Source organism: Myxine glutinosa, chromosome 8 (genome assembly GCF_964187855.1).
Source record: "Myxine glutinosa chromosome 8, kmMyxGlut1.1, whole genome shotgun sequence".
Classification (NCBI taxonomy): Eukaryota; Metazoa; Chordata; class Myxini; order Myxiniformes; family Myxinidae; genus Myxine; species Myxine glutinosa.
In genome coordinates this window covers 161215732-161240867 of record NC_136268.1, presented here as the reverse complement: position 1 = coordinate 161240867, position 25136 = coordinate 161215732, and the positions used below count along the sequence as shown (strand labels likewise).

General features: G+C 43.4%; 1 protein-coding gene across 1 annotated transcript in view; it reads right to left on the bottom strand.

Moving 5' to 3' along the window:
- Positions 1-25136, bottom strand: part of DDX46 (DEAD-box helicase 46) — a 180923-nt gene that overhangs the window by 99009 nt on the left and 56778 nt on the right. The window contains exons 8-12 of the mRNA XM_078783905.1: positions 24361-24529; positions 18143-18263; positions 17738-17913; positions 16461-16582; positions 494-572 (exon numbers count right to left, since the gene is read on the bottom strand). Of these exons, the coding sequence (XP_078640031.1) occupies positions 494-572; positions 16461-16582; positions 17738-17913; positions 18143-18263; positions 24361-24529 (667 nt within the window). The remainder of the gene's footprint in view (positions 1-493; positions 573-16460; positions 16583-17737; positions 17914-18142; positions 18264-24360; positions 24530-25136) is intronic.

The window sequence follows — 25136 nt, the reverse complement described above, 5'->3', positions numbered from 1 at the left end:
TTTAAAGTTTCGCATTGATCTATTAAGAGAGAATATTGTTAAAGGTTTTCCTGTAATCTAAAATGGCAGCCAAACTACATCGAAATTCAAGTACTTTTGGGACCTTTGAACTTTATGATGACCTACTTAAGGTGGAGGGGGATGATGCCATGGACAAACTTGAGTTCTAGCACAGCAAAGATCATTTTCGCCAAGTTTGGTTACAACCCCATCAGCAGTTTTGGAAAAGTTACAAGTGTTTACAGATGGACTGACTATCCCATACGTGCTATCCCATAAGCTCACCTGACCTATATCCAAGTCGAGCTCAAAAATAAAACAATTAATGAGGGTAAATAAATAAATAAGTAGTAAAAGCACAATAAATATTTAGCAAGATGAGAAAAATTGATAATTCGATCTACACGAAGGTTTACAAATAATAATTTGTCACACAAGTCACTTCCGTCCCTGCGTGCTGCCTCTGCCACAATAGAACAAGCAGGAGACTTACCGCTATTGGCACCAAGCATGTCGATCATTCGCCCTGGCGTGCATACAATAATCTCTGCTCCTCTCTTCAGCTCGGCTATCTGCGTGGACAGACACACAATTACATTTTTATATAAGCTAAGACAAACAAAACTACAAAGCATCTGAAAATGCAAAGCCCGTCCAAGTGCGTTTGTAATCAGACGTCTTCTTCCGTATGCTAAACATGACGAAAACAGTTTAAAAAATACAAAATGAAAATTGATGATTTTATGCAGCCTTGAGCTTTGAACTTTTGATCTTAAAAAGCATTCAGCTTTGAGCTTTTGTTTGGTGAACCAATTCACTGTCCCAATATGCAAATTCTTAAAATTTCAGGTCGATTTGGCGAAAAATGACAATTTTATGTGACGCTGACCTTTGACCAAATTATTAATTTGCCTTCTCCATATTCTCATAATAAAGCGTTGTTGAAAATTTGATGCCAAAACTCAAATGGTAAATTGAAATTTCAGGTCAATTGGATGAAAATTGATGATTTTAGGGGATGCTGACCTATGACCTTTGGAAAAAAATTAATTTGGCTTCTCTATATTATCATTAAAAAGCTTTGTTGAAAATTTGATAATAGTTCAAATTGTAGAAAGTTACGGCCAGGACAGACACACAGAATTGATTGCAAAACCCCGTCTCATGCTGACAAGCCTTTGAAAACGTGACCGATTTGTTAAATACAATTTCCCATCATGTTTTCACTGCTGCACGTTTTTCAAAAGGAAAATCATTATAATAAGGAAAGAGGAATAAATATCAACAGACACACATTTCATTTAACCACTACGGAGGATTCATAAAAAGGCTCCCATGGAATAAACGACAAAACATTTATTTTTTAGGTACACCACAGATGGTAAACATGGCCAACAAAACAACAAGTACCAGCAAACAGATAATTAGCACTGTGGAACAGCCTTCAAAAGCCTAAGTAGCGAATTTACAAATGCATGTGACTTGTCTAACAAGAAACACATTGCCACGTCATTTGCATGACAATTGCGTTCAACTTCCTTTGCTTTACCTTGTGTGTTCCTTGTTGCTTTACCTTTACCTTTGCTTTACCTTGTGGTTGTGTGTTCACCCCTGTCTGTGTGCCTGTCTGCGAACAGGATATCTCAAAAATGTGTAGACGGATTCAGACGAAATTTGGTGGAGAGTTGGGTGTGTGAGAAGGACAAAATGATTAGATTTTGGTGAAGCTTCATGTAATTCAGAATAAAAACGAATATATTATGGATTTTTTTCCCAAGTTGCCGGGTTTTTGTTTGGCACATCTGCACAACACTACCAATTGGATGATCTTCAGTTTCATACCAAATACACGCATATCGTGCACAAATGAATAATATAAAACTGCTTTTGAACATTTTAAAATCCAAGTTACAAATATATTTTGGGAGCAACTCTCATGTAACTGGTGAGTATCAAAATATTCTGTTTTATTCATCATAAGAAGCACCGTTTAAACAACAACGACGAAATCTAGGTTTGTACTACAAGCAATTTCAAAAAGGTCACATCAAAGGTTAATGCGCACTATCGGCATCAAAAAACAAACATGGAGACCTGTGATCCGGCATAAATCCTCATTCTCAATCTACTTATGACAAAATAGAAGGTACATTCTTCATTTGGTTTTCTGTAAACACAGAGATGATGTGCTTTACCAAAAAGCTCTAATTTGGGCTCATCTGTCCACAGGAAAGAAGGCGTGAATGGTGCTGGTGTCCTGTTTTCTGAGGAGTTTGTAGGCAGTGTGGTGAGTGTGACGAGAGTGAGTGAAAGGTCGATGATGGTGAAAATGATATTGGAAAGCTCTTGGTGAACGTCAACTCGGGATATGCTCTACAGGTTGGTGAAGCGATGAAGGGAAGGACAAGTTCTGGTGTGCAATAGAGAAGCTGATGGAAAACGTGAAAGATAAGGAAGTTGTTGTGGTAGGAGGAGACCTAAATGGACATGTGGGAAGGAGTATGGACGGTTTTGAGGGAGTTCATGGGGGTTACGGATATTGTGTGAGAAATGGAGAAGGTGAAAGGATTTTGGAGTTTGCTGATGGAGCTGATTTGTTGATTTGTAATACTCAGTTCCAGAAAGAGGATAATAAGCTTGTTACATACACGTCAGGTGGGTCGACGACAACCGTTGACTACCTGATGGTGCGTAGGCGAGATAGGGGGCACCTCTGGGACACAAAGGTGATCCCGGGGTAGGAGGCTAGTTCACAGCACCACCTGGATGTCTGCGACATAAGGGTGAAAGGTGTGAGGAGAGCTCGGCTGGTGAAGTACCAACCGAGAATGAAGGTGTGGAGGTTGAAAGAGGTGACAGTGAGGGAGGCATTAAAAGAGAGGCTGAGTATGGTAGAGGATGATGTGGTTGAGCTTGAAAGTGGTTGGATGTCAATGAAAGATAGTCTGTTGGGAGCCGTTGGTGAGGTATGTGGATGGACAAAAGGACCACCGAGGCACTCGGAAAAATGGTGGTGGTATGATGAAGTTGGAAAGAAGATTGACGAGAAGAGGAAGAAGTTCAAGGAGTGGCAGAAGGCGAAGGGTATGGGGGCAGAAAAGGCAGAGCATGAAAGTTATAAGGCAGCCAAGAGGGCTGCAAAGAAAGAGGTAGCAAAGGCGCAGGGGGCATGTAGGAAAATGTTTGGAGAACGCTCGGATTTGGAAGAGGGTCAGAGAGCGGTATTCAGGATTGCAAAGCAGATAACGAAAGAGAGGTGTGATGTGATGGGGGTGAGTTGCTTGAAGGATGAAGTGGGACAAATCGTTGTGGACCAAGATGGAATTAAAGGAAGATGGAAGAGATATATGGAAATACTGTTCAATGCAGAGAATGAATGGGATGGGAACATAGAGAGTAACCCAGTTTTAGGACCGGCGGAGAAGATAACCGAGAAGGAAGTTGAGGAAGCGATAAAAGCAATGAAGAGTAGAAAGGCGGGAGGGCCAATGGGAGTTGTGGGAGATATGTTGAAGGCAGCGGTAAATTGAGATGTGAAGAGAATGACAGAGATCTGCAATCTGGTGGTGAAAGAAGGCCGCATCCCAGTGGATTGGGAACTGAGTACCCTCGTCCCTCTATACAAGGGGAAAGGTGACCCTCTGGAGTGTTGCTCGTATCGAGCGATAAAGTTATTGGAGCATGGAATGAAGGTGTTGGAGAGGAGGATAAGGAAGAAAGTGAAGATCGACGAAATGCAGTTTGGATTTATGCCAGGAAGAGAAACGACAGACGTGCTTTTTATTGTGAGGCAGTTGCAGGAGAAGTACATGGAGAAGAGGAAGAAGTTGTTTCTTGGGTTTGTTGATCTGGAGAAAGCATTCGATCGGGTTCCACGTGAAGTAGTGACATGGGCATTGAGGAAGTTAGGAGTGGAGGAATGGTTGATCAGAGAAGTGATGGCAATGTACAAAAGAGCGCGCACAGCTGTAAGGACGAAGGACGGGAACAGTGGTGAGTTTGAGGTGAAGGTGGGAGTGCATCAGGGGTCGGTACTAAGTCCACTACTATTTGTAGCTGTGATGGAGGTTATGGCTCAGAACGTAAAGGAGGGTTTGCCGTGGGAGTTGTTGCATACAGATGATCTGGTGTTGATTGCAGAAAGTATGGATGGACTGAAGGAGAAGATGAACAAGTGGAAGGAATGTATGGAGACAAAAGGTCTGAAGGTGAATATCGGAAAAACGAAGGTGATGGCAAGTGGCAAAGCATGTGGTGAGGTGGAAAGAACTGGGAAGTGGCCATGTGCTGTGTGCAGGAAGGGTATCGGAGAATTCCATTCAATGTACAATGTGCGCTGAGTGGGTTCATCAAAAATGTAGTGGTTTGAGAGGGTCATTAACCAGTGTGGCAGCTACATTCAAGTGTAAGTTGTGCACAGAGGGAGTTGCAGATGGAGGAAATGTTGAGTTGGATCTTGGAGACGGCGTGAAGCTGGAAAGTGTGAAAATATTTTGTTAACGAGGAGACATGCTGAATGGAGAAGGTGGATCAGACTCGGCAACGGTTGCTTGAGTGAGATGTGCATGGAAGAAGTTTCGGGATCTGAGTGGCGTGCTGACGAGGAGGGGAGTGTCGTTGAAGCTGAAGGGAAAGGTGCATGCTGCATGTGTGAGAAGTGTTATGATTTTTGGGAGCGAGACATGGTAATGAACGTAGAGCAGCAACTAAGGCTGGAAAGGGTGGAAATGCGAATGGTTCGGTGGGTGTGTGGAGTATCGTTGAGAGAGAGGAAGACAAATGATGAATTGCGAAAGATGATGGGAATAGAGCCTGTGATGGATGCTGTGAAGAGGAACAGGTTGAGATGGTTTGGTCATGTGTTGAGGAATGATGAAAGTGACTGGTTGAGAAGTGATGGAAATGAAGGTAGAAGGAAGTAGAGGACGGGGAAGACCGTGAAAGACTTGGCTAAAGATGGTCGAAGAAGAAATGCGGGCAAGGGGGTTAACAAGGGGAGATGCAGAAATTAGGGCAAGATGGAGAAGATTGTCATGGGGACCGCAAGGCTAACCACCGCTTTCGCAGGGAAAATGGCTTTAAAATGCCTGTTGTTGTTGTTGTTGTTGTTGTCCACAGGACATTCTCCCATAAGGATTTTGGCTTGTTCAGGTGTGTTTTGGAAAAACTTCAGTCAGGCTTTCTTATGTCTCTCTCTCAACAGTGGGTTCCTCCTGGGTCTCCCACCATATAACCCCCTTTCATTGAGTTGGCAATGGATGGTGCGAGTTGAAACTGTCCTACCTTGTGTCTGAAGGTCAGCTCGAATCTGTTTGGCAGTTGATCGAGGTACTTTCTCCACCATTCGAACAATCCTTCACTGCAAACTTCGATCAAGTTTTCTCTTGCGGCCACGTCAAGGGAGGTTGCCTACAGTACTATGGGCCTTAAGCTTCCTGACAACATTGCGTACGGTGGACCCAGGAACATCAAGGTCTATGGAGATGGACTTGTAGCCTCGAGATTGTCCATGCTTGGCGAAAGTTTTGTGTCTGACTTCACCAGACAATTCTCTGGTTTTCTTTCTTTTCTCCATGCTCATTGTAACCCCCCACTCTAGCAGGGAAAATGGCCTTAAAATGCAAGTTATTGTGTTGTGTGTCTCCATGCTCATTGTGGTACACACAGTGACACAAAACAGCAGAATGACTCCTTTTCTCGATGCAAACTGGTTGAATGAGTGTTTTTTTTAAATATTGCAGGCACCTGCAACTCACCACAGGTGAGTTCAATTCCAAAGTAAAGGAGAATTACCTGCTTGAAATCGAATTATTTCTAAACTTCTAAAAGGTGCCAATAATATTGTCCAGGCCATTTTAGGATTTCTGTGTGGAATAAGCTAAGAGTTAGTGATTTTTCTTCAGCTTTTTTTGTTTTGTTCCACTGCAAACCAAAGAAATACAAATGTGGATACCAAAATATTTTTTAATTTCAACAATATTTTTGGAAGAAATGGTGCATTACATGAAAAAAGTGCAAGGGTGCCAATATCTTTGGCCACGACAGTGTGTGTGTGTGTATGTATGTATGTATGTATGTATGTATGTATGTATATATATATATATATATATATATATATATATATATATATATATATATATATACATATACATACATACAGGAAGGGCGTCAGGAAGGGCATCCAGCCATAAAAAACATTGCCTCAAACAGGGAACCATGATTGTCATGGGGCGCGCAAGGCTAACCCCCGCTCTAACGGGGAAAAATGGCCTTAAAACGATCATTCATTCATTCATATTCATACATAGTCAGTCACGTGAAAAAGTAAGTACACCCCATGGAAAGTTTTGACTTTTTCAACATATTTCAACACACAGCTATTTGATCTTCATTTCAACAATATTGATAGATAAAGGTGATATAATATAACAAATATCATGAAACTTTTACATTTTGTAGTCCATTGTATAATTTAAATAAACATAAATGCAAATTTCGCATGCGGAAAAAGTAAGTACACCCTTGGCTCCAATAGGTGGTATTTACCCTTTGGCAGAAACAACATCAAGTAGGCGTTTCTTATAACTGTCTACCAATCTCTGACATCGACTGGGAGAAATTTTTGCCCACTCCTCCATGCAGAATTCTTTCAGCTGTGTGATGTTTGAGGGGTTTCTTGCATGCACACCTCGTTTCAAATCCCCCCACAACATCTCGATGGGATTTAGATCCGGGCTTTGACTTGGCCCTTCCAGAACCCTCCATTTCTTTCTTTTCAGCCATTCCTTGGGGGATTTACTGGTATGTTTAGGGTCATTGTCAGGTTGCAAGGTCCACCTTTGGTTGAGCTTCCACTTTCCAACAGATGGCCTCACATTTATCCTCAAGCACCCTCTGGTACATTGAATAATTCATAGTGGATTCTATGATGGTGAGCTGCCCAGGCCCTGATGCAGCAAAGCTGCCCCAAACCATAATATTTCCACCACCATGTTTTACAGTTGGTATCAGGTTCTTGTGGTCAAATGCTGTCTTTGGTTTTCGCCAAACATGTCTTCTGGTACTGTGGCAAAATAGCTCTACCTTTGACTCATCTGTCCAGAGCACATTGTTCCAGAAGTGCTGGTCTTTGCCCAGGTGTTCATTGGCAAACATTAGTCTTGCCCTGATGTTCTTTCTGGACAGCAAAGGTTTCCTCCTGGCACACCTCCCATGTTGATCAAATTTGTGTCGCCTCTTTCTAATGGTAGACTCGTGCACTTTGACATCAACAGTGGCAAGGGCTACCTGTGGGTCCCGTGATGACATTCTGGGTTCTTAGAGACTTCTTTCAGCATCTTGCTGTCTGCTCTCGGGCTGAACTTGCTGGGTCGGCCTGGCCTGAACAAGTTGGCAGTTGTTTGGAATCTTCTCCACTTGTAGATGAGCTTCCGGACAGTCGAATGATTGATTTCAAATTGTTTGGAGATCTTTTTAAATCCCTTCCCAGACTCATAGGCATCGATAACCTTCTTTCTGAAAGCCTCAGAGAGCTCTTTTGATCTAGGCATGGTGACACCACACACTTCAACAACAAAGAGCAAACCAAACTAAATGTCTGAGGTTTAAATAAGACAGGTTCCTCCAAGATCCTCTCTGACAATGTTCTAATCATTTGCACCTGACCTGGTGCACCTGATTCTAATTTTAGGTATTTGAAGTAGTGATAAATGTCGGGGTGTACTTACTTTTTCCACATGCGAAATTTGCATTTATGTTTATTTAAATTATACAATGGGCTACAAAATGTAAATGTTTCATGATATTTGTTATATTATATCACCTTTATCTATCAATATTGTTGAAATGAAGATCAAATAACCGTATATTGAAATATGTTGAAAAAGTCAAAACTTTACATGGGGTGTACTTACTTTTTCACATGACTGTATATCTGATAATATATACAGGCACACCAACGACGCTGATGAAAACGGACAATTACACAAACCTGACTTGTTTGCCTGGGTAATAGAAGACATTAATTGATAAGGCCCATGTGTTCCATGAGCTTTCATATTCAAAGTAATACATTTGGCAATAAATGAACCAAAAATATTCCCACCTCAGGCAAATTTACACACTTTGTGCACCGCTCCTACTGGACCATCATCGGATGCTGTACCACCATCTTTTATAGTTTTACGATCGATGGTTATTTTGGGGAAAGAATTGTAATTGATTTATATGGTCATTCAAAGTGTACCAAATGGCAGACGCAATGAAAATGTAAAATTGGTAAAAAAAATTGCAACACGTTTTAAAACGCAAGTGGAATTGCATTTCTCAACTGATACAAGCTACAGAATGTGCAGCGTTAAACCGCAAGTATAAACTACACTGTTAAACATTGTAGTGTACTCAAAAGTAAAATGGAAGTCTAGGATGTTAGCAGTTTGATTCTGACCCTGGTCGAGTCATGCAAAATAATTCAAAAAAAGTGCCTTTTTACAAGAATCGAGGCTGATGAAAGAGCAAGATATGACTCGTCTCTCGCTGCCGCAAAGCATCGAGGAAAAAGCACGAAAAAAATCCTTTGGAATGCCATCCCATGAGGAGGGGCATTTCTCCTCAATTACCCTGCTGATTGTGGATAGCAAATGGACGTCACATGATGGTGGCGCAAATAAACAAAGTGCTCCAGGAAGTTATGACACTTCCAAGGTCACCAGTGTGTTTGTCTAAAGTCAAGGCCTGTGTTGGCTGATGTCTTTGTCTGTATGTGTATGCGAGTAATTTGTGTAACAGGTCCTGCATGAGCCTTAGAACTTGTAAACATAAAATAAATAAATAAAGCACAGAAGGAGTTGTACAGTGTAAAACCGAGGAAAGGTCTAGTGAGGTATTCTTTACATCATGTTTGCTTTTAAATAAATTTAATACGATGTGAAATCTTGACTTTTCTCATTACATTACTCCAAACGTGGGCCCATGATTGGTCCAAACAATTGACTTTATTGTGACTTAAAAATTAGTGATTTGTTAACATTTTAAAATAAATTGAACCATTCATTAATTTGCATTGGAAATGATGTCAAAATCATTCAATGACTTTTAATGTGCAGTTTTGCAAAAACAAGAAAAAAAGAATGTTGAATCTCAAACTAATAAAGGTAATTGATTTTTTTTTTTTTTCACCGGGTGCAGTGATATATCGATACACCGGTTATATTGGTATAATTTTTCATACCCATATACCGTTATATTGGTATAATTTTTCATACCCATATACCGTTATATTGGTATAATTTTTCATATCCATATACCGTTATATCGGTATAATTTTTCATAGCGATATACCGTTCTATCGGCATAGTTTTTCATATCGATATACCGTTATATCGGTATAATTTTTCATATCCATATACCGTTCTATCAGTATAATTTTTCATATCGATATACCGTTCTATCGGTATAATTTTTCATATCGATATACCGTTCTATCGGTATAATTTTTCATATCGATATACCGTTCTATCGGTATAATTTTTCATATCGATATACCGTTCTATCGGTATAATTTTTCATATCGATATACCGTTCTATCGGTATAATTTTTCATATCGATATACCGTTCTATCGGTATAATTTTTCATATCGATATACCGTTCTATCAGTATAATTTTTCATATCGATATACCGTTCTATCGGTATAATTTTTCATATCGATATACCGTTCTATCGGTATAATTTTTCATATCGATATACCGTTCTATCGGTATAATTTTTCATATCCACATACCGTTCTATCAGTATCATTTTTCATATCGATATACCGTTCTATCGGTATCATTTTTCATATCCATATACCGTTTTATCGGTATAATTTTTCATATCGATATATCATTATATTGGTATAATTTTTCATATCGATATACCATTCTATCGGTATAATTTTTCATGTCGATATACCGTTATATTGGAAGTTTGAATATACCGATATTCCGTAAAAAAAATCAATATTAAAAAAAAAACCGCTATAATTACAAAAATATCCATATATCCACAAAAATATCGGTATATAATATCAGTATGCAATTCACAAAAACATCCGTATTCATAATATTTCTGCCATGATCTTTCCTGGGAAAACCACATTTCCAAACTGGCCTCCAAAGACTGAATCTGCCCGTTCGTTCCTCCATCTTATACCCCATAACCCCCATGGGAAACTTCCCTGACCTGAATCCACCCATTCGTTCCTCCATCACAAACCCCTCCCCTCATCCTTTCGCATCCCAACCCCACTACGCACCATCCCCTTCAAACTCTCCCAACCTCCCCCACCCCCTCTTATTTCATTCCACATCCGAAACCATCCCTCCAACACCACCAGTCACTTATTACCCTATTATCTCAGTTGTCTCAGAACAATGGACCTGAATTACCTCTTTTAACCCATTACCTATCCCGGTGTATTATATAAATGTATTATATAAATATTGTATTATGCGGTCCCGGTGTATTATATAAATGATCCCGGTGTGTACCCCGGTTTAGAATAGGTACACCGTATCCCTGCGCATCGTAAGAGGCGACCAAGGGTTGGCATCAGGAAGGGCATCCGGCCATAAAAACATTGCCTCAAACAGGGAACCATGATTGTAATGGGGCCCGCAAGGCTAACCCCCGCTCTAGCGGGGAAAAATGGCCTTAAAACGAACATTCATTCATTCATTCAACCCATTACCTGTAAATCTATATACAGGGTGATTGAAAAGTAACTCCCTATTATAAAATATTTAGAAATTATTTATTTATTGTAATGTTTTTCTCAAATTTTTAGTGTTTGTTCCTTAATGTACGAGAACTTAATCTGTGTTGGTTTTTTTTCAGATTATTTTTTGTTTGAAATTCGGAAGCCCTACAAACATGGCTGGACGTCTTACCCTGCAGGAGCGTGCCCAGCTAGTGGTATGAAGATTGGTCTGATCTCTTTAAAAATATCCTCTGGTCTGATGAAGCAGTATTTCACATCGGTGGGTTTGTGAACCGTCACAACTGCTATTACTGGGCAGGAGAAGATCCTCGTGTTATTTCTGAAAAAACGCAATATCGGCCCAAGGTAACGGTGTGGTGTGGAATGACTTCGGAAAGGATTGTAGGTCCCTTCATTCTTCGCGATACCATTAATGCCAAAAGGTACCTCACCATGCTGCAAGACGAAATCTGGCCAATTATCAGTGCTTTGGAGAATGTTGAAGATTTGATTTTCATGCAAGATGGCGCTCCTCCACACTTTGCTATTGTTGTTCGTGAATGGCTGAATGCCCACTTCCCTGGGAGATGGATGGGTCGTCGTGGTCCGTATGAGTGGCCAGCCAGGAGCCCTGACTTAACACCATGTGACTTTTTTCTTTGGGGTTGGGTAAAAGAGCAAGTCTACTGTACCAAACCAACGACTTTGGAAGAACTTGAAGGGCGAATACGAGAAGTTATGTCTTCCATCCCACAAGAGTTCCTGGTGAAATCAGTTGACGCGGTTCCCGGCCGGCTTGAGAAGCTGGTGGCGAATTCTGGTGCCCATATCGAATTTTACATAAAACTTCATGCTATACGCTTTCTTCTTATATCCATTTCTTGCAAAAATTATATTTAAGAAATAAATTATAAGTATTTCAAAATAGGGAGTTACTTTTCAATCACCCTGTATATAAAACACAGTTTGTGTGTGTGTGCGTGTGCGTGTGCGTGTGTGTGTGTAATGTTACCGATAGACTCCGAAACGGAGAGGCTCACGTGCTTATTATTTGGCATAGACATGGCCATTGAGCCTGGGACGAACATGGCCGAGACAATATTTGACGAGATCCATATTTTTTATTCATATTTACCTCAGCGCATTTCAGTGAAGTACCCGCTAATCTCAGCCAGTGCGAGCAGCTCGCTGATTCGCTCAGAGCGATCACGTGATGTTCCATCCCGTCACACGTCACACGTTTGCAAGTAATTCAGGGCAAAAAGCCATTGTGTTTTTTCACCTTTATGCGACCGTGTTTTGTGTCGATTTTGTGCGATATGAATTAAATTTTAATTCTTATTTCGTGTTTACGAATTTGAATACGAAGGATTTCCCCTTTCGATTTCGAATACGAATCGAATACGAGCTTGAGTCGAGAGGGCGAATGTACGGGTTGGGAATGTGCGGGTCTCCCTTCCCCCGCCGGGCAACGCCGGTACTGGAGGACGTGGGTCACAGGATCGGTGGGTCTCCAAAATCCGCTTCGTGCTCTTTCGAAGATGCAGGACGATGTCGCGATTGTTCTGCTGCTCTCCGACCATGAGAACTGCAACGTCATTGTTGACTGGCCCTCCCCCTTCCCCCTCCGTCCTCCCCCTCCCTCCCCCTCCACCCTACCCTACCCTTTCTCCCCTCCCACCTCCCCCATCCCCCTCCCCACCATCTCAACCTGTTTCTCTTCACAGCATCCATCACAGGCTCTATTCCCATCATCTTTCGCAATTCATCATTTGTCTTCCTCTCTCTCAACGATACTCCACACATCCACCGAACCATTCGCATTTCCACCCTTTCCAGCCTTCGTTGCTGCTCTACGTTCATTACCCATGTCTCGCTCCCATAAATCGTAACACTTCTCACACATGCAGCATACACCTTTCCCTTCAGTTTCAACGACACTCCCCTCCTCGTCAGCACGCAACTCAGTTCTGGAAACTTCTTCCATGCACATCTCACTCTAGCAAACGTTGCCGAGTCTGATCCACCTTCTCCATTCAGCATGTCTCACAGATAACAAAATGTTTTCACACCTTCCAGCTTCACGCAGTCTCCAAGATCCAACTCAACATTTCCTCCATCTGGAGCTCCCTCTGGGCACACCTTACACTTGAATGTAGCTGCCACACTGGTTAATGACCCTCTCAAACCACTACATTTTTGATGAACCCACTCAGCGCACATTGTACATTGAATGGAATTCACTCCGACACCCTTCCTGCACACAGCACACAGCCACTTCCCAGTTCTTTCCACCTCACCACATGCTTTACCACTTGCCATCACCTTCTTTTTTTCCGATATTCACCTTCAGACCTTTTGTCTCCAGACATTCCTTCCACTTGTTCATCTTCTCCTTCAGTCCATCCATACTTTCTGCAATCAACACCAGATCATCTGCATACAACAACTCCCACGGTAAACCCTCCTTTACGTTCCGAGCCAGCACCTCCATCACAGCTACAAATAGTAGTGGACTTAGTACCGACCCCTGATGCACTCCCAACTTCACGTCAAACTCACCACTGTTCCCGTCCTTCATCCTGACAGCTGTGCGCGCTACATTGCCATCACCACTCTGATCAACCATTCCTCCACTCCTAACTTCCTCAATGCCCATGTCACTACTTCGCGTGGAACCCCATCGAATGCTTTCTCAAGATCAACAAACCCAAGAAACAGCTTCTTCCTCTTCTCCAAGTATTTCTCCTGCAACTGCCTCACAATAAAAAGCGCGTCTGTCGTTCTCCTTCCTGGCATAAATCCAAACTGCATTTCGTCAATCTTCACTTTCTTCCTTATCCTCCTATCCAACACCCTTTCCAATACCTTCATTCCATGCTCCAATAACTTTATCGCTTGATACGAGCCACAGTCCAGAGGATCACCTTTCCCCTTGTATAGAGGGACGAGGGTACTCAGTTCCCAATCCACTGGAATGCGGCCTTCTTTCACCACCAGATTGCACATCTCTGTCATTCTCTTCACACCCCAACTTCCTGCTGCCTTCAACATATCTCCCACAACTCGCGTCGGCCCTCCCGCTTTTATACTCTTCATTGCTTTTATCGCTTCCTCAACTTCCTTCTCGGTTATCTTCTCTGCCGGTCCTAAAACTGGGTTATTCTCTATGTTGCCATCCCATTCATTCTCTGCATTCAACAGTATTTCCATATATCTCTTCCATCTTCCTTTAATTCCATCTGGGTCCACAACGATTTGCCCCCTTCATCCTTCAAGCAACTCACCCCAATCACATCACACCTCTCTTTCGCTATCTGCTTTGCAATCTTGAATACCGCTCTCTGATCCTCTTCCAAATCCAAGCGTTCTCCGAACATTTTCCTACATGCCACCTGCGCCTTTGCTACCTCTTTCTTTGCAGCCTTCTTGGCTTTCATGCTCTGCCTTTTCTGCCTCCATACCTTTCGCCTTCTGCCACTCCTTGAACTTCTTCCTCTTCTCGTCAATTTTCTTTCCAACTTCATCATCCCACCACCATGTTTCCGAGTGCCTCGGTGGTCCTTTTGTCCATCCACATACCTCACCAATGGCACCCAACAGACTATCTTTCATTGACATCCAACCACTTTCAAGCTCAACCACATCATCCTCTGCCATACTCAGCCTCTCTTTTAATGCCTCCCTCACTGTCACCTCTTTCAAACTCCACACCTTCATTCTCGGTTGGTACTTCAGCCGCCGAGTTCTCCTCACACCTTTCACCCTTATGTCGCAGACAACCAAGTGGTGCTGTGAAACAGCCTCCTCCCCCGGGATTGCTTTTGTGTCCCGGAGGTGCCCCCTATCTCGCCTACGCACCTGCAGGTAGTCAACGGTTGTCGTCGACCCACCTGACGTGTATGGAACAAGCTTATTATCCTCTTTCTGGCACTGAGTATTACAAATCAACAAATCAGCTCCATTGGCAATCTCCAAAATCATTTCACCATCTCCATTTCTCACACCATATCCGTAACCCCCATGAACTCCCTCAAAACCGTCCATACTCTTTCCCACATGGCCATTTAGGTCTCCTCCTCCCACAACAACTTCTTCATCTTTCACGTTTTCCATCAGCTTCTCTATTGCACACCAGAACTTGTCCTTCTCTTCATCGCTCCGACCAACCTGCGGAGCATATCCAGAGATGACATTCACCAAGAGCTTTCCAATCATCATTTTCACCATCATCAACCTTTCTCTCACTCTAGTCACACTCACCACACTGTCGACAAACTCCTCAGAAAACAGGACACCAACACCATTCACGCCTTCTGGGCACCCTTGCCACACAAACTTGTATTTCTGTCCCTGCCTACCCTTCACCATTCTCACACCATTTCCCTTCCATGTTGTCTCCTGCACACAACATATGTCCACTCTTCTTCTGACCAATACTTCCACCACTTCTCCTGATCTCCCTGTCATTGTCCCTACATTCCATGTCCCAAACTTCAGAAACCGATCTCCACCACGATCGATTACCCATAGATATCTGATAGATATCGATACTGTACATGGATGGCATCGTGTGCCAATATCAGGCACAGCTAGCTAGCTCAGCACTCGCCTGCTACCGACGATTAATGCTTCAGTCATTAATGCGTAATATGTCACGTGGTACGCGCGCAATCTTGGAAAACTAAAAAACTTTGCACGTCTATATCTCCGAAAGCGCTGCTTCGAAAAAATTGAGACATGGCTCTTTGTAAAGAACTCTCCAAGGGGAATAGCATATGTTAATGATGATATCATACGTGCCTCCACCAAAAGAGCCATAGGACTCTGAGGAACCAAAAATACCCAAAAGACTGAAGACCCAAAAGATCCTGAGGACTCAAAAGAGCCATAGGACCCTGATGACCCAAAAGACTCCGAGGATGCAAAAGACCCCGGGGACTCAAAAGGCCCCGGGGACAGCCTCATTAAAATAAAAAAAATTTTTATACAATACTGAATTCAGTTTTATAAAGAGGACGTAATGTGTCACCCGTGTCTGATGAAAGTGGGGTTGTACAAAATAATGAATGAATGCACAAAAACACTCCACAAAATACACCACGCAAACACATCCTGGCGAGGGTCTGCAATCTCCGATTGCACTCTCGTTTTATCTTGTCTTCAGTCTTGTATAATCGAGTAATCAGATGAATCAGGTTATTCTTTTTAATTTACTTGGAAAGATCTGCAACTAAAATCACAAGCAACTCACTCAGCAAGACAAAGAGCGTGTTCAGATAAAGCTATTGAAGTAACGTTCTAAATGTCAGCATAGTCACACTTTGTTGCCTCCATGACAAGTTTGGTAAATAAATGACAAATTGCAGGTGCACACATGACATGGCATCATGGCAGATGGGAAAGTGAGAGAGAAAGAGTGAAAGAAAGATAAACAGACAGAAGGTCTTCAAAGCAAATGCCAAAAACAATCTGCACACAACACCATACAGGAAGTACCTTCAGAGATTGACAGTTTGAACATCCCGAATGGATTATTGTTTTTATTTTATGTTAAAGCAAAACTTTATCGAATAAAATGACAAAAGGCCCAAGAGAAAATAAAATGCCTTAAAACAAAAACTGCACAAGCAGATGATACAACGAAATGACGTTAAAAGTGAAGATCCAAAAGAAAGCAAAATGAAGGTGAAGAATCACCTTCAGGTGCATTAGTCCTCACCTGTTCACTGATGCCTGTTCCTCCGTAAACACAGACGACGCGTAACTGCAGCACCTTGGTGAACTTCTTGCACTCTTTCGTGATCTGTAAGGCTAACTCTCGTGTGGGTGTCAGGATCAACCCTGCAATGTACACAAACACAAGGCATTTCAAAGGAATAAACAATTTTATAATTAAACAATTTAGAGGCAGTGAAAAGCAGATCTCTGCTCCATGGTGGAGGCATGGCCTATACATTCAACATTCCACATCCAAAGGAAAGACTTGCATCCTCATAATCACCTTCATTGCACTTGAACAACGATGAGTGTTTGATTCATGTGAAAGAAAAACAAAAATATACGATGGATCTCAGTGACTGTCATTCTGTTTGTACATTTCTGAGGTCGTGGACAAAAAAAAATGGAAACGCCAATGTAAAGTCACTTAACAGAGCGTTGAGCCATCACGTGTGGCCAGTACGGCCTGTATGTGCCGTGACATGGAATGTGGAATTCTGTAGGAGAGATGAGGCAGCATTTTTCCACAAGTAAGTCAATTAACTCACACCTGTTTGATGGAGGGGTAAACGCGGTCTCAGCTGTGGTTCCAGAATATCCCATAAATGCTCGATTGGGTTCAGATCTGGTGACTGAGAAGGCCATGACATGTGGATAACATCAATGGCATGCTCATCAAACCAATGGGCGACCACACATGCTCTGTGGATGGGGCATTGGAGGGGTCTCTTCTTGTAGCCATGCTAGCCATAATTATATGCAACTAGGCCTGTGCAGCATTTTATGCATGACCCTAAGCATGCTGGGATGTTATTTGCTTTATGAACACATAGACCACACCTGTGTGGAAGCTGTTGCTTGGTGTCCCTCATTTACTTAGGGGTTTCCATTTTTTGTCCACGACCTGCACTATATTTTAAAAAGTTAAACTACTTCACCAAACCTTGAAAAGAAAAGTACAGCACATTCAGGAGGCAGACACATAATGAGTGGGGAGGAATAAAGGGCAGGGGAGGATGCATTGGATGGACAAGATTTCAGGAGGGAACAAAAGGAAACTCAGGAGGGAAAACTGGAAATTTGGAAGGAGGGATTGAGGTGGAATGGGGTGGAGGGGCTGGATGTGGGTAAATTGATGCCTTGTATTGATAAATTGAGGTAACCTGCACAGACATGAGTGCCACAACCAATCGTGGTTGGAAATTGCAACCTTGAGTAAATGCAAACACGAGTGTACAATAAAGTAAATGAAAAAGCTCATATGGTCATCCGTCTCACCGATGGGACCTTCCCCCTCCTCGAGGTGCCGCTGGTCCACGATGTGACGAAACATAGGCAGAAGAAAGGCCAAGGTTTTACCACTGCCCGTTTTGGCGATACCAATGAGATCTCTGCCTGCCATTATTGCTGGAATAGCTTGAGTCTGAATTGGCGATGGCTTTTCAAAATTATGCCTGTCAAGATGAGAACATGCACAATATTGTCAACAAACAACATGAAAATATTCAATAAGAAACAAACAAACATGTTCAAGCGAAACAATCCGTGGAAACCTTGCTCGAGTAGCAAGCAATTAAACAAATATACTGATGAGTGAAAGGCATCATGTTTGGTTTGATGCCAAAGCTAATATTTACATGACATGCAGAATTCAAAATGATATGCACAAATGGCACGGCTGACCTTTTCAGACCTTGAAGGATCTTCATTGAAATTCCACACTGAACCCATGCTTTAACGGGTTTAGGACAATTTTTCCCCCGCACCACAATACCCTCCAATTCAGCTCTATAAGCACTCACTTCTGCACTCAGAAACACACGCACATAGAAAATTATATCAGTGACTTTCGCTAACAAAATAAGCAAATCGGATCTTTCCCACAGACTAAATTTTGAGACTCGGGATAGTCTCATTTCCATTTCTCTTTCCGAACAAGCCATGACCTCACCTTTGTGTTAAAGCAAACAAGTGTTTATGTGAAGTGGAGTCATGTCCTCACCTTTGTGTTAAAGCAAACGAGTGTTTATGTGAAGTGGAGTCATGTCCTCACATTTGTGTTAAAGCAAACAAGTGTTGATATGAAGTGGAGTCATGTCCTCACATTTGTGTTAAAGCAAACAAGTGTTTATATGAAGTGGAGTCATGTCCTCACATTTGTGTTAAAGCAAACAAGTGTTTATATTGTTACGGGGTCCTCCCCTTACCTCTGGTCTCGGTAGACCTCCGAACCCCGAGAGGGTCCCCGGCAGAAAGATGTGTTATCCTTGGTTGAAATCAAGCAAATAATGAAACCCTCAATGGAACCAGCAAATGAAACAGTCAAATCAATAATGCAACCACACCAGGTTATGAACAAACAATAATATATTATAAATCACACAAAAAGAGCCATACAACAATGGGGGCATCACCCCTACTATCAAATCTTATGGTGGTCACCTTATCAAGCCCCTTAACCCCAAACTCACGGCACCTCCCCAATGTCTCTGCAACCCTCCAAGGCGAAGTCCCAATGTCTCTGTGCGCTCCCGCGATCGGGGAGTCAAGGCCCGATCAAAGTCAATTGAGGCGTAGGCGATTGAGACGACCCCGAGGTCACGTTGTTCAGCACCCAGCAATACAGCGGTGGCAAGGAACCTCACAAAGACGCGCTCCGACGTACACGTTTGCGGTTCAATCCGCGAGCCTCCGTATAATTCTCAAGTGCCCTTTCTGGCACAGCCGTCCCCGGCAAACCACCGGGGAATAATGCCCAGCAGACACGACCAAACCCGGTTCACTGCAGGTTGCTCGCGTGGCGAAGATGGCGGACAGCTTTCACTCGAACCCGGGCTTTGAGGCCAGGATCCTCCGGAACCTCAATGACGATACCCGACGACACAGGCTCCACGCACTCCGGCGATATCTCTTATCGCCCGAACTTCCCTTCAAGGACGCAAAGTTCACTCGCACTGTACGTCGACCGCTCGGTCCGGAGCTAAAACAACCACATCTCTTCACGATCTCCTACCGCCTCTTCTTCCTCGCTCCACCTCTTCCGGTCACGATCCGGATTTCCGGCCACATTTTACCAGGAGCGCTTTTAAATCTTTTAACTATAATAACCCTTTCCCTTCAACCACAATCACCAGAATACATCGAACCAACAACAATAATCATAAGAACAATCATTAGGGCCGAATCCGTAACAATATGAAGTAGAGTCATGTCCTCACCTTTGTGTTAAAGCAAACAAGTGTTTATATGTGAAGTGGAGTCATGTCCTCACATTTGTGTTAAAGCAAACAAGTGTTTATATGTGAAGTGGAGTCATGTCCTCACCTTTGTGTTAAAGCAAACAAGTGTTTATGAAGTGGAGTCATGTCCTCACATTTGTGTTAAATCAAACAAGTGTTTATGTGAAGTGGAGCCATGTCCTCACCTTTGTGATAAAGCAAACGAGTGTTTATGCGAGGAGGTTTCATCAGGGAATGTTTCATTCCACAGGTTTACACAACCGGTCAAAAGTTTTAGAACACCTCAATTTTTCCAGTTTTTATTGAAATTTAAGCAATTCAAGTCCAGTGAACAACCTGAAATGGTACAAAGGTAAGCAGTAAACTGCTCGAGGTTTTAAAAAAGTTTAGGTTAGCAAAAACGGGAAAATAATGTAAATTGCACAGTTATATTGTAAAAAAGGCCTTCTTCAGGGACCAAGTAATGGGTTAACACCTTACAGCTGTTCTGCAGCAATGTAAGTAAATTAAGTCTTGAAAGTTGATGCAAACTATTCTGACAGGTGCCCCAACCTCTGCTGATTACTTGATTACAAACCCCCTGTCTGTATCAAAACAGTATTGGAACAGACTGTTATTACACCCTCTGAAGCATTATTTGGACAATATTGCACTGCAGGAAGTAGTATATTGGAAACTGGAGGAAACTCTGACAGGAAGAGGTCTGGCAGACCCAAAGCCACAACAGAATCAGAAGACAAGTTTCTGAGAGTCAACAGCTTGCGTGATAGGTGACTCACAGGACAACAGCTTCAAGCACAGCTTAACACTGGTCGAAGTAAGCAAGTCTGTTTCATCTGTGAAGAGAAGACCTCGAGCTGCAGGTTTAACAGGTCGAGTGGCAGTAAGAAAGCCATTGCTAAGATGGCAAAATAAGAAAAAGAGGCTTGCCTGGGCCATGAAGCACCACCAGTGGACTACTGAAGACTGGAGGAAGGTCTTATGGACCGATGAATCAAAATTTGAAATCTTTGGTTCATCACGAAGGGTTTTTGTACGCCGTCGAGTTGGCGAAAGGATGGTTCCTCAGTGTGTGACACCAACTGTTAAACATGGAGGAGGAAGCGTGATGGTCTGGGGCTCTTTTGCTGCATCCAGAGTCGGCGACTTGCACAGAGTGCCTGGCTCCCTGAACCAAAAGGGCTACCACAGCATTTTGCAGCACCATGCAATACCCTCTGGTATATGCCTAGTTGGTCAGGGGTTCATCCTACAGCAAGATAATGACCCTAAACACACCTCCAGGCCATGTCAAAACTACCTTCGAGGAAAAGAACAAGATGGTAGGCTTCAAATCATGGAATGGCCAGCACAGTCTCCAGACTTAAACCCTATCGAGCTGGTTTGGGATGAACTGCACAGAAGGGTGAAAGCAAAACAACCTACAAGTGCAACACATTTGTGGGAACTTCTGCAACAGTGTTGGGAAGAACTTCCCGAACAATATTTGATTTCCTTTGGAGAAAGAATGCCACGAGTGTGTTCGGCGGTTATATCTGCAAAAGGTGTCTACTTTGCTGAGTCAAAAATTTAAATTAAATTTTGTTAAACAAAATGATCCTATGATTTCTTTTTTATCTCCAATTGTTTATTTGTTCTATGCTTAATTTCAGAGTACATTGAGACATTAAACTGCGTAAATTTCAATAAAAACTGGAAAAATTGAGGTGTTCTAAAACTTTTGACCGGTAGTGTAGCTCGCATGATGTCGGAAGAGAAATTACTGAGAAATTACTGTTGCTGTTGAGACCCTTCATCAGAAGGTTAATGTTCGACCAATCACCAATACAGTGAATGAGATGTTTCATTCTTTTCACGTCCATTTCTTTCATTCATAAGTTCAAATTTACATATAAGGTTAAGCCTCTTTTCTGACAAATAACTAAAACATTGTGCTGATTTCTAAGACCATGTGCTGCTCTTATCTCCAGTGCTCTCATCTGTATAACATTTAGTAATCAATTAGAAGAGTAGTTACTGTTTCTTCAGATACCTAAAAAAAAAATTGCTTCCACTTCACACAAACTCATTGAAGCTTAAATTTCAATCCGGGTCTTGTCCCAGGCCACCTTTGACCTTAGAGGGGTAAAACCCGTGCTCACGTTGAACTGGATCCTGTAGTCTCCATCACTGATGGCCTAAACCGACCCTCTCTGTGGTGCAACTCCCAGTGGCCTGGTCATCTTCACTGCCACTGGCTTCTTTGATCTCAATCTTCCTGACTGCTGCTGGGACTACATTTTATGCGAACATGGCTGGGTGAGTGGGGGTCCCCCTCAATTGGTTCACCGACATTATTATTCATTACTTCACTTCTTACCTACACTTGTAATGGTGTATGCCATCTTTTTTAACATCCAGCAGATGGTGTACGAGATCATAAAGTACGAGCAGGCCTCAAAATAATAGTTCTCCCTTTGAGTGAGCAGTCACAAACTTAAGATGGGGGTGGGTGCTTCCACTGTTGATCATTCCAACCAAAGCTTCAACACAATGGGTGATGCTCTGGCGGTAATCAATTCATGTTTGGATCTCGCCCAGACTGATATTTCAAAAATGATTGTCACCTTAAGTTTTTGAATCTAAAACGTTTCCTTTTCAACCCTTTTGAAAGTCTTGCTCTGACAAAGGGCAATGCTCAAAATGTCAGCCGATCCTCGCTATCGAGTTTTAATTGATAAAATACAAATTAAGTTAAGCCTTTTTGTATTCTTAATGTTTGACCAAATACCAATAGGCATGAAAGATGTTTCAGATGTTTCATTCTGTCCCTGTCCATCTCTTTCATTCATTAATTCATTCTCACTAAATAAGGCAGAAATCTCATGGAAAGGATTATGCTGGGTTGCGTGGTAGTCACGAGACAGTAATTTGCAAAACACTAATCAGTTTCACCAATCAAATCAATCAAAACGACGGCCCAAAACACCCCGACGGCCCAAAACACCCCGACGGCCCAAAACACCCCGACGGCCCAAAACACCCCGACGGCCCAAAACACCCCGACGGCCCAAAACACACCGACGACCCAAAACACCCCGACGACCCAAAACACCCCGACGACCCAAAACAACCCGACGACCCAAAACACCCCGACGACCCAAAACACCCCGACGACCCAAAACACCCCGACGACCCAAAACACCCCGACGACCCAAAACACCCCGACGACCCAAAACACCCCGACGACCCAAAACACCCCGACGACCCAAAACACCCCGACGACCCAAAACACCCCGACGCCCCAAAACACCCCGACGCCCCAAAACACCCCGACGCCCCAAAACACCCCGACGCCCCAAAACACCCCGACGCCCCAAAACACCCCGACGCCCCAAAACACCCCGACGCCCCAAAACACCCCGACGACCCAAAACACCCCGACGACCCAAAACACCCCGACGCCCCAAAACCCCCCGACGACCCAAAACACCCCGACGACCCAAAACACCCCGACGACCCAAAACACCCCGACGACCCAAAACACCCCGACGACCCAAAACACCCCGACGACCCAAAACACCCCGACGACCCAAAACACCCCGACGACCCAAAACACCCCGACGACCCAAAACACCCCGACGACCCAAAACACCCCGACGCCCCAAAACACCCCGACGACCCAAAACACCCCGACGCCCCAAAACACCCCGACGACCCAAAACACCCCGACGACCCAAAACACCCCGACGACCCAAAACACCCCGACGCCCCAAAACACCCCGACGCCCCAAAACACCCCGACGACCCAAAACACCCCGACGACCCAAAACACCCCGACGCCCCAAAACCCCCCGACGACCCAAAACACCCCGACGACCCAAAACACCCCGACGACCCAAAACACCCCGACGACCCAAAACACCCCGACGACCCAAAACACCCCGACGACCCAAAACACCCCGACGACCCAAAACACCCCGACGACCCAAAACACCCCGACGCCCCAAAACACCCCGACGACCCAAAACACCCCGACGCCCCAAAACACCCCGACGACCCAAAACACCCCGACGACCCAAAACACCCCGACGACCCAAAACACCCCGACGCCCCAAAACACCCCGACGCCCCAAAACACCCCGACGCCCCAAAACACCCTGATGACCCAAAACAACCAAAAGATGCAAAAGACCCTGAAGACCCAAAACATCCAAAATACCCTTTCGACCCTTTAGACCCTTAAATAACCCAAATAACGAAAATACCCCCAAAGACCCTTAAAGACCCAGAGGAACCAAAAGACCCTTAAGACCCAAAAGCCCCTGAGGACACTGAAGACCCAAAAGACTTCAAAGACCCAAAACATCCCAAATACCCAAAATACCCTCAAAGGCCCAGAGGATCCAAAAGACACTGAAGACTCGAATGGCCTGAAGACCCAAAACACCATGAAGACCCAAAAGACCTTGAAGACCCATAAGACTGAAATGGTCAAAGATGCCTATCCCTCTGAAACGACGTGTGGTCATGCTAGTTATTATAATGATGATGGACGAGAAAATGATTTTCCAGTTTTGACCGATCTTGGTTTTTTGCTTTTTTTGCATGCACTCTCCGATACCCATTACAACAGTGGGTTTGTGAAGGCCACAGGTAAGAAAACAAGTTTAAACTGCTTACCATCTTGTGTGAGCTTGGCTAGCTCTGGAACTTCCACATAGAAATTCTTCCGAAATGACTCATAATGGATCTTGCTGTGGTCCACGACGTCCAGCACCTTCCGCTGTTTGTTCTGGTTGAATCCCGAAAGTGCAGTCTGCAAATCATCACCCTCTTCTTCTGATGAGTACTGGGCAAACAGGATTGAAGATTTTAAAAGAAAGCAAAAAAAGCTGAGAAATTAAATGAAACATTCAAAATAAGCTGAACATAAATAACAAGGTATTAACAAGCGTTACGCCTAGGTCCCCCGTCGGGGAAGTGATGTGAGTTGACAAAGTGGAACATGCAGAAAACATGCGATGATATGATATTTCGCTCACAAGTCAGACAAACATGGAAGGCCATCTTGGATTTTGACGTGGCGACCCAATTTTCAATAGCATTCTTCCTTATGCCGAGAAACACCCACACACCAGAAGGTACTTCGCTTATTTTTCAAGATATTCATCTCACAAGGTTCAGACATACATGGCGGTGGCCATCTTGGATTTTGACGTGGCGACCCAATTTTCAATAGCATTCTTCCTTATGCCGAGATACACCCACACACCAGATTAGAAGTTGGTACTTCGCTTATTTTTCAAGATATGCAGGTTACAAGTTTCAGACATACATGGCATCAGACATACATGGCGGCGGCCATCTTGGATTTTGACGTGGCAACCCAATTTTAAACAGCGTTCTTGCTTGTGCCTAGATACACCCACACACCAGATTAGAAGTTGGTACTTCGC